The 15,114-nt window shown below is 43.9% G+C and overlaps 1 protein-coding gene across 1 annotated transcript in view; it reads left to right on the top strand.

Moving 5' to 3' along the window:
- Nucleotides 1-15,114, top strand: part of nlrx1 (NLR family member X1) — a 234,195-nt gene that overhangs the window by 144,953 nt on the left and 74,128 nt on the right. Inside the window, exon 8 of the mRNA XM_034168712.1 lies at nt 12,900-12,986. Coding sequence (XP_034024603.1) covers nt 12,900-12,986 — 87 coding nt within the window. The remainder of the gene's footprint in view (nt 1-12,899; nt 12,987-15,114) is intronic.

A 15,114-nucleotide genomic window follows, 5' to 3' on the forward strand; every position in this document is an offset into this window, starting at 1 on the left:
GTAAGCACCTGCCTCTTCTGAGGCGGGAGCCGACCATGCGCCACCTCCTGGTACCTCGCAGGGCGCCCCTGGTAGAGCTGTCACACCCGCTGAGTGTAAGCAAAAGTGGGCTGTTGACTCTACGCCGGGGAGCGCTCAGCATCAGCAGCCCACAAAGAAACCTACTAGAGCACGCATGTCTTTCAGGTTGTTGTCTGTCCTGGTGATGACCAGCGTAGACCTCTCACGACTGCTGAGGCAGAGCACATTGGGGCTGGTCTGGTAAAACACACTGTTCCACACTGTTGGAGAGGCCGTCTCGACATCAGTAAGGCTGCACCAGTTGGACAAGTGATGAAGACGAGCAGATGGCAGTCAAACCTTAATCAGGGAAAGAATATCAGCGGATCTTCTGCTCATTACTTTCCCATGTGATAGGGTCGGAGAAAGAGATTTGTTTTAGTAGAGTCATTATCTTAGAATCCGTGACCATCTGAAGAAAAAATGGCTCCTATGTACCTCTGGAAAGTGGGGCTAACTGAAATTTTCAAAATGCCGAGGCCACTATCTTGAAAAACAGAAGTAAATAAGTAAGTAAAGTTTATTTGTATAGCACCTTTCAAGATAAAATCACAAAGTGTTGTACAGGAATTTAAGAACACAGAAATAAAAATACAGAAACTAAAAACAGCAGGAAGATAAAACGAGCTAAAAAGTCAAATAGGTCTTGAGCTTCTCCTTAAAAGTTCCAACAGAGTCCACGGAATGTAGGTGTAGTGCGTGCCACAACCTTAAACACACAGTCTCCTTTGGTCTTCAGCCTTGACCTTGGTACAACCAAGAGGTTCTGGTCCGAGGACCTCAGAGACCTGCTTGTCACATACGGATGCAAGAGTTCACTGATGTAAAGTGGCATTTGACCGTACAGAGCTGTAAAAGTCATCACCAATATTTTAAACTGCAGTCTGAACCAAATTGGGAGCCAATGTAAAGATGACAGAACGGGTGTTACATGAGACCTCTTAGAGGACCTTGTAAGGAGCCTTGCAGCTGCATTCTGGACTATTTGTAGGCGGTCCAGCGAAGACTTACTGAGGCTGGGGAACAGCGAATTACAGTAATCAAGACAAGATCGGTGGAGTGTCCTTGCCTCAAGTGGAGGAGTTTAAGTATCTCGGGGTCTTGTTCACGAGTGAGGGATGGATGGAGCATGAGATCGATAGACGGATCGGTGCAGCATCTGCAGTGATGCGGTCGCTGTATCGGACCGTCGTGGTGAAGACAGAGCTGAGTAGGGGGGCAGAGCTCTTGATTTACCGATCGATCTACGTTCTGATCCTCACCTATGTTCATGAGATTTGGCTCATGACCGAAAGAACGAGATCGTGAGTACAAGCGGCCGAGATGAGTTTCCTCCGCAGGGTGGCTGGGCGCTCCCTTAGAGATAGGGTGAGGAGCTCAGAGTCGAGCCGCTGCTCCTCCACATTGAAAGGAGTTAGTTGAGGTGGCTCGGGCATCTTTTCCGGATGCCCGCTGGACGCCTCACTGGAGAGGTGTTTCGGGCACGTCCCACTGGGAGGAGGCCCTGGGGAAGACCCAGGACACGCTGGAGGGACTACATCTCTCGGCTGGCTTGGGAACCCCTTGGGGTTCCCCCGGAGGAGCTGGGGGAGGTGTGTGTGGATCGGAAGGTCTGGGCAGCTTTGCTTGAGCTGCTGCCCCCGTGACCCGACTCCGGATAAAGCGGAAGAAAATGGATGGATGGAAGACAAGAAGAAATAAAGGCATGAAGGATCTGTTCAAGCTCAGCTTGAGACACAGTGTTTCTAAGGTGGGCAATGTTCCGTACATGAAAGAAACATGATTGCACCAGACGGGTAACGTGTGCGTCAAATTTGAGAGCCTGCTCAAATGTAACACCCAAATTTCTGACTGCTGAGTGAACAAAAGAGGACAGAGCGCCAGAGTTCCAGTGGTGGGCACAGTTCCACTAATCCGCTAACCGCTAATTATCAAAGCTCATGTTTTCATTAGCGGATTAGCTTTCCAAATAACTTTGAAAACCATCAGCGGAGCAATTAGCTTCCAATAAATTTAGTTCCAATAACTTTTAGAACACTAACATATTTGTGCAGGCATAGTGAATAAAGCTTAACAGTTAAAAACATTTGTAAAGTCTGAAATCAAAGATTTTAGTGCCTGTCTGTTACATGTTTTGTAGCAGACAGACAGCCATGAATGGTAGAGCTCTATGGAGCTGACTACCAGAGAGAAAGGATGAGAGAGGGAAGAAAAACAGATCATTTCTCTTCACACCATACAGACCTGCCGGTCATTTCACTGGAGTCATGCACAGGCAGACAGTTTGACTTATGGTTATAATTTTAAATCAATCAATCAATTTTATTTATATAGCGCCAAATCACAACAAACAGTTGCCCCAAGGCGCTTTATATTGTAAGGCAAGGCCATACAATAATTATGTAAAACCCCAACGGTCAAAACGACCCCCTGTGAGCAAGCACTTGGCTACAGTGGGAAGGAAAAACTCCTTTTTAACAGGAAGAAACCTCCAGCAGAACCAGGCTCAGGGAGGGGCAGTCTTCTGCTGGGACTGGTTGGGGCTGAGGGAGAGAACCAGGAAAAAGACATGCTGTGGAGGGGAGCAGAGATCGATCACTAATGATTAAATGCAGAGTGGTGCATACAGAGCAAAAAGAGAAAGAAACAGTGCATCATGGGAACCCCCCAGCAGTCTAAGTCTATAGCAGCATAACTAAGGGATGGTTCAGGGTCACCTGATCCAGCCCTAACTATAAGCTTTAGCAAAAAGGAAAGTTTTAAGCCTAATCTTAAAAGTAGAGAGGGTGTCTGTCTCCCTGATCTGAATTGGGAGCTGGTTCCACAGGAGAGGAGCCTGAAAGCTGAAGGCTCTGCCTCCCATTCTACTCTTACAAACCCTAGGAACTACAAGTAAGCCTGCAGTCTGAGAGCGAAGCGCTCTATTGGGGTGATATGGTACTACGAGGTCCCTAAGATAAGATGGGACCTGATTATTCAAAACCTTATAAGTAAGAAGAAGAATTTTAAATTCTATTCTAGAATTAACAGGAAGCCAATGAAGAGAGGCCAATATGGGTGAGATATGCTCTCTCCTTCTAGTCCCCGTCAGTACTCTAGCTGCAGCATTTTGAATTAACTGAAGGCTTTTTAGGGAACTTTTAGGACAACCTGATAATAATGAATTACAATAGTCCAGCCTAGAGGAAATAAATGCATGAATTAATTTTTCAGCATCACTCTGAGACAAGACCTTTCTGATTTTAGAGATATTGCGTAAATGCAAAAAAGCAGTCCTACATATTTGTTTAATATGCGCTTTGAATGACATATCCTGATCAAAAATGACTCCAAGATTTCTCACAGTATTACTAGAGGTCAGGGTAATGCCATCCAGAGTAAGGATCTGGTTAGACACCATGTTTCTATGATTTGTGGGGCCAAGTACAATAACTTCAGTTTTATCTGAGTTTAAAAGCAGGAAATTAGAGGTCATCCATGTCTTTATGTCTGTAAGACAATCCTGCAGTTTAGCTAATTGGTGTGTGTCCTCTGGCTTCATGGATAGATAAAGCTGGGTATCATCTGCGTGACAATGAAAATTTAAGCAATACCGTCTAATAATACTGCCTAAGGGAAGCATGTATAAAGTGAATAAAATTGGTCCTAGCACAGAACCTTGTGGAACTCCATAATTAACCTTAGTCTGTGAAGAAGATTCCCCATTTACATGAACAAATTGTAATCTATTAGATAAATATGATTCAAACCACCGCAGTGCAGTGCCTTTAATACCTATGGCATGCTCTAATCTCTGTAATAAAATTTTATGGTCAACAGTATCAAAAGCAGCACTGAGGTCTAACAGAACATGAGTCTAACAGAGATGAGTCCACTGTCTGAGGCCATAAGAAGATCATTTGTAACCTTCACTAATGCTGTTTCTGTACTATGATGAATTCTAAAACCTGACTGAAACTCTTCAAATAGACCATTCCTCTGCAGATGATCAGTTAGCTGTTTTACAACTACCCTTTCAAGAATTTTTGAGAGAAAAGGAAGGTTGGAGATTGGCCTATAATTAGCTAAGATAGCTGGGTCAAGTGATGGCTTTTTAAGTAATGGTTTAATTACTGCCACCTTAAAAGCCTGTGGTACATAGCCAACTAACAAAGATAGATTGATCATATTTAAGATCAAAGCATTAAATAATGGTAGGGATTCCTTGAGCAGCCTGGTAGGAATGGGTCTAATAAACATGTTGATGGTTTGGATGAAGTAACTAATGAAAATAACTCAGACAAAACAATCGGAGAGAAAGAGTCTAACCAAATACCGACATCACTGAAAGCAGCCAAAGATAACGATACGTCTTTGGGATGGTTATGAGTAATTTTTTCTCTAATAGTTAAAATTTTGTTAGCAAAGAAAGTCATGAAGTCATTACTAGTTAAAGTTAATGGAATACTCAGCTCAATAGAGCTCTGACTCTTTGTCAGCCTGGCTACAGTGCTGAAAAGAAACCTGGGGTCGTTCTTATTTTCTTCAATTAGTGATGAGTAGTAAGATGTCCTAGCTTTACGGAGGGCTTTTTTATAGAGCAACAGACTCTTTTTCCAGGCTAAGTGAAGATCTTCTAAATTAGTGAGACGCCATTTCCTCTCCAACTTACGGGTTATCTGCTTTAAGCTACGAGTTTGTGAGTTATACCACGGAGTCAGGCACTTCTGATTTAAAGCTCTCTTTTTTAGAGGAGCTACAGCATCCAAAGTTGTCTTCAATGAGGATGTAAAACTATTGACGAGATACTCTATCTCACTTACAGAGTTTAGGTAGCTACTCTGCACTGTGTTGGTATATGGCATTAGAGAACATAAAGAAGGAATCATATCCTTAAACCTAGTTACAGCGCTTTCTGAAAGACTTCTAGTGTAATGAAACTTATTCCCCACTGCTGGGTAGTCCATCAGAGTAAATGTAAATGTTATTAAGAAATGATCAGACAGAAGGGAGTTTTCAGGGAATACTGTTAAGTCTTCTATTTCCATACCATAAGTCAGAACAAGATCTAAGATATGATTAAAGTGGTGGGTGGACTCATTTACTTTTTGAGCAAAGCCAATAGAGTCTAATAATAGATTAAATGCAGTGTTGAGGCTGTCATTCTCAGCATCTGTGTGGATGTTAAAATCGCCCACTATAATTATCTTATCTGAGCTAAGCACTAAGTCAGACAAAAGGTCTGAAAATTCACAGAGAAACTCACAGTAACGACCAGGTGGACGATAGATAATAACAAATAAAACTGGTTTTTGGGACTTCCAATTTGGATGGACAAGACTAAGAGTCAAGCTTTCAAATGAATTAAAGCTCTGTCTGGGTTTTTGATTAATTAATAAGCTGGAATGGAAGATTGCTGCTAATCCTCCTCCTCGGCCCGTGCTACGAGCATTCTGACAGTTAGTGTGACTCGGGGGTGTTGACTCATTTAAACTAACATATTAATCCTGCTGTAACCAGGTTTCTGTTAGGCAGAATAAATCAATACGTTGATCAATTATTATATCATTTACCAACAGGGACTTAGAAGAGAGAGACCTAATGTTTAATAGACCACATTTAACTGTTTTAGTCTGTGGTGCAGGTGAAGGTGCTATATTATTTTTCTTTTTGAATTTTTATGCTTAAATAGATTTTTGCTGGTTATTGGTGGTCTGGGAGCAGGCACCGTCTCTACGGGGATGGGGTAATGAGGGGATGGCAGGGGGAGAGAAGCTGCAGAGAGGTGTGTAAGACTACAACTCTGCTTCCTGGTCCCAACCCTGGATAGTCACGGTTTGGAGGATTTAAGAAAATTGGCCAGATTTCTAGAAATGAGAGCTGCTCCATCCAAAGTGGGATGGATGCCGTCTCTCCTAACAAGACCAGGTTTTCCCCAGAAGTTTTGCCAATTATCTATGAAGCCCACCTCATTTTTTGGACACCACTCAGACAGCCAGCAATTCAAGGAGAACATGCGGCTAAACATGTCACTCCCGGTCCGATTAGGGAGGGGCCCAGAGAAAACTACAGAGTCCGACATTGTTTTTGCAAAGTTACACACCGATTTAATGTTAATTTTAGTGACCTCCGATTGGCGTAACCGGGTGTCATTACTGCCGACGTGAATTACAATCTTACCAAATTTACGCTTAGCCTTAGCCAGCAGTTTCAAATTTCCTTCAATGTCGCCTGCTCTGGCCCCCGGAAGACAATTGACTATGGTTGCTGGTGTCGCTAACTTCACATTTCTCAAAACAGAGTCGCCAATAACCAGAGTTTGATCCTCGGCGGGTGTGTCGTCGAGTGGGGAAAAACGGTTAGAGATGTGAACGGGTTGGCGGTGTACACGGGGCTTCTGTTTAGGGCTACGCTTCCTCCTCACAGTCACCCAGTCAGCCTGCTTTCCCGGCTGCTCGGGATCTGCCAGGGGGTAACTAACGGCGGCTAAGCTACCTTGGTCCGCACCGACTACAGGGGCCTGGCTAGCTGTAGAATTTTCCACGGTGCGGAGCCGAGTCTCCAATTCGCCCAGCCTGGCCTCCAAAGCTACGAATAAGCTACACTTATTACAAGTACCGTTACTGCTAAAGGAGGCCGAGGAATAACTAAACATTTCACACCCAGAGCAGAAAAGTGTGGGAGAGACAGGAGAAGCCGCCATGCTAAATCGGCTAAGAGCTAGTAGCTACGCTAAGATAGCGGATTCCTAAAAACACGCAAAGTGAATAATGTGTAAATAATTTAGAGGTGATTCAGCAGAAGGAGTGCTTTAGTTGAGGCACGTAAAGATTACACTGGGAAACAAATCGTAATCTAGATAACTAGATCAATCTAACTGTGCAGATTAAACAGCTAACAGATACAGAAAAACACCGCTGTGCTCCGGAACAGGAAGTGATACAATACCGCAGTGAGAGCCAACCACCAGTAGAGGCAAACTAGTTATTGAAATTAACAACACGTCGTTCATTTTACAAAGTGAAAAATCAGCTATATGTTTCAGTTTGAAAGTAATGCAATAATTTGAAGGTTTTAGCATTTAGACACACATGCCACAATGCATTATGGGTACATTAGTTTCCTGATCTCGGTGGTTGGCTGGTCGGTATAACACAGTTACTGAAATGTGTGGTGGGTTTTACAAATAAATCTGTATTTGTAAATATGTCATTTTCCCATTTGTATTAAAAAAAGGCAATTTGAAAACTGAAAATTCTGTTTAAGTCCTTCATCATTTTTAGCAAATGTGTGGCTGCTCACACTGCCATGAACACTGCCATCTACTGGCAGTAGTAGTGTTCCTTTTTTTTTTTGTTATTGTTGAGTCTGTGTGCTGAATAAATTCATTCAAATGTCATTCATCTACAGTATATACAAGAGGTTTAAGGGGTCTGGCATCTCAGATGTGTGGGTGGCAGTGGGTGTGATAGCAGATGGATCTGAGGATCAGGCCCTTTGAGGAAAGCATTTCAAGCATGGAGTTGGTTGCCTGCAACTGTTCTAAGAGACACCATGTCCACCATGTCCTTGACAAATGATTAGAAGGTTCTTCTTTATCTGAAGAAGTAAAGACCTCCCTTGTGACCCACTGAGAACTTCTTCACCCCAGAAACACACAGTAGTCCCGCATCGTGTGACCACAGAACCCGGGCCGGTATGTAGGGCTTCACCAAATCGGCCAGGTAAGAAGGCGCCAGTCCATGAACAGTTTTATAGCTTTGCAGCAAGACCTTAAAATCTGCTCTTACAGAGACAGGAAGCCAGTGCAAAGAAGCCAGAATGGGTGTAATATGTTCAAACCTTCTGCTTTGTGTCAAAAATCTGGCAGCAGTGTTCTGAACCACCTGGAGACCCCTAATGCTGGACTGTGGTAACCCTGAAAATAGGACATTACAATAACCCAATCTAGAAGAAACAAAAGCATGAATCAGGGTCTCAGCATCAGCCATAGACAGGATGGGGCAGATCCTCGCTATATTTTGCAGGTGGAAAAAAGCCGTCCTGGTAATATCCCTAATACGGAGGTCAAAGGACAATGGGTGATCAAAAATTACACCAAAATTCCTTACTTTGTCCATATAATGTCATAATGTATAATGACATTAACCCAGGCTTAGCGCCAGCTGGTCAAATTGATGCCGATGTCTCACTGGACCAAGAACCATCATTTCAGTCTTATTCAAGTTTAAAAGTAGGAAGTTTCTAGACATCCAACTTCTCACTGATGCCAAATAGTCCTCCAGAGATTTTATGGGAATGAGATTGCCAGCAGTTATCGGCATGTATAATTGAGTATCACCAGCATAACAGTGAAAGGTAATCCCAAAACTCTGCAGTATATACCCAAGGGGTGCTATATAAAGGGAGAAAAGCAGAACTGGACCCCTGTAACCCCGAATTTCATGTCATTAAGGTTAGAGTTAGTGTTATTATACAAAACGCAGTGAGAACGACTGGACAGGTATGACATCAATCATGCAAGGGCACTCCCAGTAATCCCAGAAAGATTCTCCAGCCTGTTGAGCAAAATGTGATGATCCACGGTGTCAAACGCAGCACTGAGATCTAACAACATCCAAACCGTAGTGGTGTCCGAATCCATTGTAAGCAGAAGATCATTCACCACTTTAGTGAGAACCGTCTCTGTGGAATGATATTTTCTAAAAGCAGACTGCAGTGGCTCAAAGAGATTATTCTCAGTAAGATAGTCTACGAGCTGCCGTGACACCACTTTTTCCAGAATTTTAGAGCAAAATGATAGATTTGATATCGGCCGATATTTTTTCAATACACTAGGGTCAAGATTAGGTTTCTTAAGTAATGGTTTAATCACTGCAGATTTGAAACATTTAGGAACAGATCCAGAAGTTAAAGAAAGATTAATATTTTCCAGCTCAGTCGGCCCAAGAGTGGACCACAGGTCCTTAAACAGTTTTGTTGGTATAGGATCAAATAAACAGGTTGTGCTTTTTGTTGACATTACAAGTTTTGTCAGCATGTCTAGTGAGATACTATCAAATTCTGTAAATCTAGGTAATACCTCAGTAGTGGTGCCCACCTCAATAGCAGGGTGTAGTGGCTGGGTTAAGGCATGCCGGGATATGTTTAACCTGATGTCTTCTATTTTCTTCTCAAAGTAATCCAGGAAATCTTGTGCTGTAAAAGGAAAACGAGCAGGTGGCTGTCCATGAATGAGAAGTGCTACCATGTCAAACAACAACTTTGAGTTATGCTTGTTTTTGTTGATCAAATCAGAGTAATACGTCCACTTTGTAGCCAGTAATGTCTAAGTCTAAGATAGCATCATGCCACGCAAGGTGGAATACTTCTAATTTTGAACGACGCCATTTCCGTTCTAGACCTCTAGCCTTCTGCCTGAGGTCACACAAGTAACCAGTGAACCAAGGCAACTGTGCCTTGGGAAGGCGTGGCCGTAATAGAAGAGGTGCAACCTCATCAAGTGTAGTTGTAAGTGCTGAATTTAAACTATCCACAAGGCTGTCTACTGATTGGACATTCTCCAGACTGTAAGTTAAAATTTCAGGCAGTCTCACTTCGAGTTCAGTCATAGTTGAAGGTTTAATGCGTTGCCACAGTAAGAGAATGTTGTTGGTCCCTAGATGCGGCAACGTAAATGTAAACCTAATAAGTGAGTGGTCTGAGACCACTGATGCAAGAGGCAAGATGTTGATGTTCATGATAGCAAGGCCACACACGAGAACCAAATCCAGGGTATTTCCACTAATGTGCGTCAAGTCCTGAATGCACTGCTGGAATCCTAATAAATGGTAAATGGACTGCATTTATATAGCACTTTTTCATCTGCATCAGATGCTCAAAGCGCTTTACAATTATGCCTCACATTCACCCCGATGTCAGGGTGCTGCCATACAAGGTACTCACTACACACCGGGAGCAATAGGGGATTAAGGACCTTGCCCAAGGGCCCTTAGTGATGTTCCAGTCAGGTGAGGATTTGAACCGAGGATCTTCTGGTCTCAAGCCCAACACTTAACCACGAGAGCATCACCTCGCCCCCACTAGACCCCACTAATGCGTCCATAAGTTCCATAAATGATTTGCAGAGGGGATCAGATGGCTTATATGAATGTTAAAGTCACCAATAATCAAAATTAATCTAAGAATTCAGAGTATGGGCTGGGAGGCCTATAAACAGTGACAAAATAACACAATTGATTTCTGGACTTCTGACCCTGACAGTTTGTAGTACCGTGGGCAGAGCAGAGAATCAGTTGCTCAAACGAATTATATTTGTGACCTTCAACAGCTAATAAGCGAAACCTAGATTTAGAAATAAGAGCAACACCCCTGCCTTGCTTGGCACCACAAGAACATGTGATTAAATGTGTAAATGTCCCCTCATTTAAGGGGAGGACAGCTGTAGGTTTAAGCCAGGTATCAAATAACCCAATCATATCCAAGTGATGATCCATAATCAGATCATTAAACAACAATGATTTTCTGGACAGTGATCTTATGTTAATGAGACCCAGACTAAGGACCTCAGTGGGGTTGACAGTCTGACTGTTCGGATTTAAGGGTGGTATCAGAGTAAGATATACAAAGTGCTTGGAAGTAGGTTTAGGTTTGAGACATTTCACACAGATTTTAGGTTGCAGACATGAAATATTTAATATTGCTGGAACAGCCAGCGGGCCATCCTCAGTTTCAATGTTATCCAATGTAGTAAGTAAGTCCCTTTGGCTGCTCCCTTGTTTACAGTCAGGGTCGCCACAGCGAGGTGGATCTGCATGTTGAATTGGCACAAGCTTTACACCAGATGCCCGTCCTGACGCAACTCCACATTACATGGAGAAATTACATGGAGGGATTTGAACCGGGAATCTGCTGCACCAAAACCAAGTGTACTAACCACTTGGCCACCACCCCCTAATGTCATCCAGTATAGTAATGGGTGCTAAGTTGCAGAACATATCCCTCTATGATCTCTAAGGACACGTCTGGGAAAACACACCATAGTCTCAACATGATAAGTATCCCTCCCTAAAAAACAGCAATCACCACAGTGGGTTTTCTGCACCAAATTCCCTGTTAAACTAATGGATTCCACACCCAGATTTTTCCATTTGTTAGCCAGTGATCTGGCGTTTACCAGGCCAACCCTGACTGAAGCTGGGACTAGAACTGGAGTATTAACTTCAGCCTGCCGAGGAACCCGGCGAAGCAGGCCCAGGTTCTGAGAACGCCCCTGGTGTAAATCAATCCGGCGAAGAGGTGGACAGCGGGGCCAACAGTCCTTGGAGCTAACCACCAGCACAGCGCAAGCTTCGACCGGATCCACAAGGTGCCAATGCAGCACAGATTGTCCAGACGCCAATCAGCGAGCCAAGAAGGAACTTCAGCTTCACCAGCCAGCCACTTCGTCTCCCATGGCGACGACTGCACTTTCAGCCGAAAAGCAGCGCAGGAGCCCGGAAACAAAAAAGCCAGAACCTCCGATAAGAATGGGTGCAGAAACGTCTGTACACCTGCCGATAAATGTACCACACACTGGACCGGGGGCCTGAGATCCAGCAGCATTTGGTGATCAAACATCCGCAATGACTCAGATTCAAAAACAGCATACGTTAAAAATAATTCAAAAAAATAACAGACTGGAGAGCAGCAGACGAGCAGCCAGACACAACTTTAAATCCAAGACGGTCATCAGTGGCCATCTTGGATTTAAAGGTCGGGTTGACCTGGAAACACTAACGTAACCACTTCAGTGAATTTGTCATGCCAGAATTTATGGGAAATGATACCTCATTTCTCTTTCTAGCTTATCTGGTGCCAGAGATACTGCTTTTCATGATCGCGGCATCAGACATTTTGAAACGTTCTCTCTGGCAGAGTTAACCCCCACTTTCCAGAGGTACATAGGAGCCATTTTATTCTTTAAAATGGCTCTAGTTTTCCAATCCATCAAGAAAAAAGGTACGAAGAAGATAGTTAGGGATTCCAAGATGATGACTCTACTGTTTGTGAATAAATTTAGTACAGTGATATGAGGGAGAGAGGCAGACCTGGAATCACACGTTTTACGGACGGATCATTGATCGGGGGAAAGCCAGAGCTGGAGAGTTAATACAACACCACAGCCTGACACTGGGCACATACATCACTGTCTCTCAGCCTGAGGTGTCTGCTCTCATCCAGTGTGTGGAGCACCTGATCAGCCTCAGTTTGAGGGGTAAAAGAGTTTTTATTTCCTCAGATATTCAGGTGTATATAAGAGCCGATAAAGGGCCACTCTACCCATCAGCTTTGGTGTGGCAGTGTTTCCACACCCTTAACACACCGGGACACACTCATGACGTAGTTGTAGTGTGGGGACCTGGTCATACAGTTATTCCAGGTAATGAGAGAGCGGGACGGCTCGCAAAGTCAGGGAGCTCAGCTAAGTTTGTGGGTCCCAAACCTGCTGTAGGAGAAGACCGCCCTCCAGAACTGGATCAGGAAGCAGCACCACAAACGATGGCAGCAGTCCAAAGATCTAAAACATTTTCTATATACACAAAAGACCTATTTACCTCAAATATTGTTGACAAATCTGGGGGGTGCCAATCGTAGTCCAGTTGGCCGTGTGACCACCATTTGCTTTATGCAGTGCAACACATCTCCTTTGCATAGGTGTATTATCTGGTGTTGTCCAAATTGTGTCCCAGGCTTCTGTCTTCCCCCTTTTTATACCCTGAGGTACAGTTTGGGCAGGCTGGACTCTAGTATGATTTATTGGGGGGTTAGTCAGATTTGCTAGCATATGTGTTTGTAATGTTGTGTGTCCATGTCGACAGTCTGCAGTTTAACAGCCTGGGTCCTGAGTCCTGCATGTTCCTGAGAGATCTGCTTATGGACAGCAAGAGCCCCATCAGATCTCTACAGTAAGACTTTGATTTATACTACTGTCTGTCTTTTACGCCCAACCACCTCGAACCCCATTCAGCAAAAGGCAGGATTAGAAACGCCATGGTTCCAACAGCTGGGCTGCCTCGTGTCTTTCCAGACGTCTGACAGCGACTGTCACGAGCAGCTTCATCCTGCCGAGGTGGCCGAGGTGTCAGTCAGAACGTTACAGTCAAGAACAGTTTCCGCTCACAGACAAGCTGGCGTGATGTGATCTGTGTGTTTGTGTCATTATACCCTAGAGTTGGATACAGCGAAGCCAGAGGGCGGAGTCACGCCTGGCCATGTGCCAACAAGTAGCGTGTGCCGCCATTACCAACGTGGCCAAAAAGTAATATTTGAATTGACTGTTTAGCGCACAGTTCAGTGCTGCCAGTGACATGCTGTGATCGCGCTGTCGTGTTTCCAGACAGAATGTACTTGGATTTGGACTTTTACTTAAATGCGTGTTTGTATCGACTCTCTTCAGTCCCACGGTCAACCCCAGAGTGTGCCGTGAGCTTTATTTTTGCCAAGCTGGAAGTTTCATGTCATTAGGATCTTGGATCAACGACATCGCGTGGATTTATTTACACTGCGTGCTGTGTTTAGTGATAATCGAGTGGTAAGTGTGTTTCCTCGTCAGTGGGTGTTATGACCCCGAAGCCCCGCTGTTTCTGCCAGCAAGGTAAGAAATTGAACTCTTTAATTCATCGTATTATTTTTATTAAAAAGCACACCATAAACAGGTTGGTGCAGCATTTACGCTCCGTGTGTAAGCCCATTGTTTCTTTATTTGTTTAATGTATCAAATACAAAACTGGTCCTGTACAAAATCATGAAATGGCTGCACACATAAAATTAAAAAGTCAAAGAACATACGAGGCTTCTTGTATCGAGGGTTTTCAATCACGTGACCGATTTGCTGCAGGACAGGTGCCGTCTCCATTCCGGATTACAAGGAGGCTGGCGCGAGATAGAAAGATGGAGAGAATGTCCGGTTATTACGATAAGGCTGTTTATTGTGATAGATGTGTAGCAGCTGGTTCAGTGGATCCATATCTTATACCAGATAGTGAGTTTAGTGGTGATGTAACGAACTGGTCGACAGTGTCACACTGCCATATTGTGAACTTTTTGGTGTTTTCTACTTCACCGTTGTACACCATGGAGGAAGCCGCCGACCAGATCAGCCTCGCCGGCCTCCTGCAGAGCATCACAGTGGAGCTCTGAAAGCGGAGGTCATCTTGAAGTCCTGAGCAATTTCTCTCACCAGGAGCTGGAAGGGCAGCTTGTGGATCAGCAGCTCGGTGCTCGAGGACCACAGTGTAAATAAGCCTCTGTAATAGAAGCGTTCTTGTGTTATCCTCAGCAGTATTTTTATGTATTCTTATATAATTTTATTGCCGAATAAAATAAAATCAAATTCTGTTAGCAGTGGATTTCTGGTAGCGGCGGATCTCTCTCAGTGCCACTGTGCCGGGCCTGTAACGGTGAGGCTTCTTCACACAGACAGTAGCTGGAGCGCTCTTCCAGGCGGTTTAGTTGGTTCTGGCCATATTAAAGCTTCCTTCAGATCTGCTGAGTCAGGTCTCTGTGTTGCTTAGAAAGCTCGTAACACTCCGCTGCTTGATGCACAATAACTGCTGGCAGCCTGTAAAATGAGCGACCTGCCTCATTTTTATCACCTCTGTTTGAACAACCAGTGACAGCACAAAAGCTGACCATTGTTGAAGCTTCTGCAGTTGTTCACCAAATGCACGCAGCGTATCGCAGCGGCCACCACGTCGTAATCCAGAATGGCTGCAGGGCGCAAAATGGCGAGACTGATACGTCACATGAAAACCCTCTATATTATTTACATAAAATAAAATATAGGGCAGCCGACCATTTACAGATCAAATTTGTGCATAAAAGCATTTTGGGATTTAATCAATGATAAAGACTTATAATAATAAAGTTTTAAGTCATTTCTCCAATGACTAATGTTTAGTTTTGTCTTGAAAAAACATTTATGTGTGTAGGTGGATAAATCTTGTGCTTTCACACTGTATTGCACATCTGGGTGCTTGGTGTCTTTTTGCCCTCTTCGGCGGTGATGTATTTGGCAGTGTTACCTTAGCGGAC

This window comes from Thalassophryne amazonica, chromosome 4 (genome assembly GCF_902500255.1).
Source record: "Thalassophryne amazonica chromosome 4, fThaAma1.1, whole genome shotgun sequence".
NCBI classification, from domain to species: domain Eukaryota; kingdom Metazoa; phylum Chordata; class Actinopteri; order Batrachoidiformes; family Batrachoididae; genus Thalassophryne; species Thalassophryne amazonica.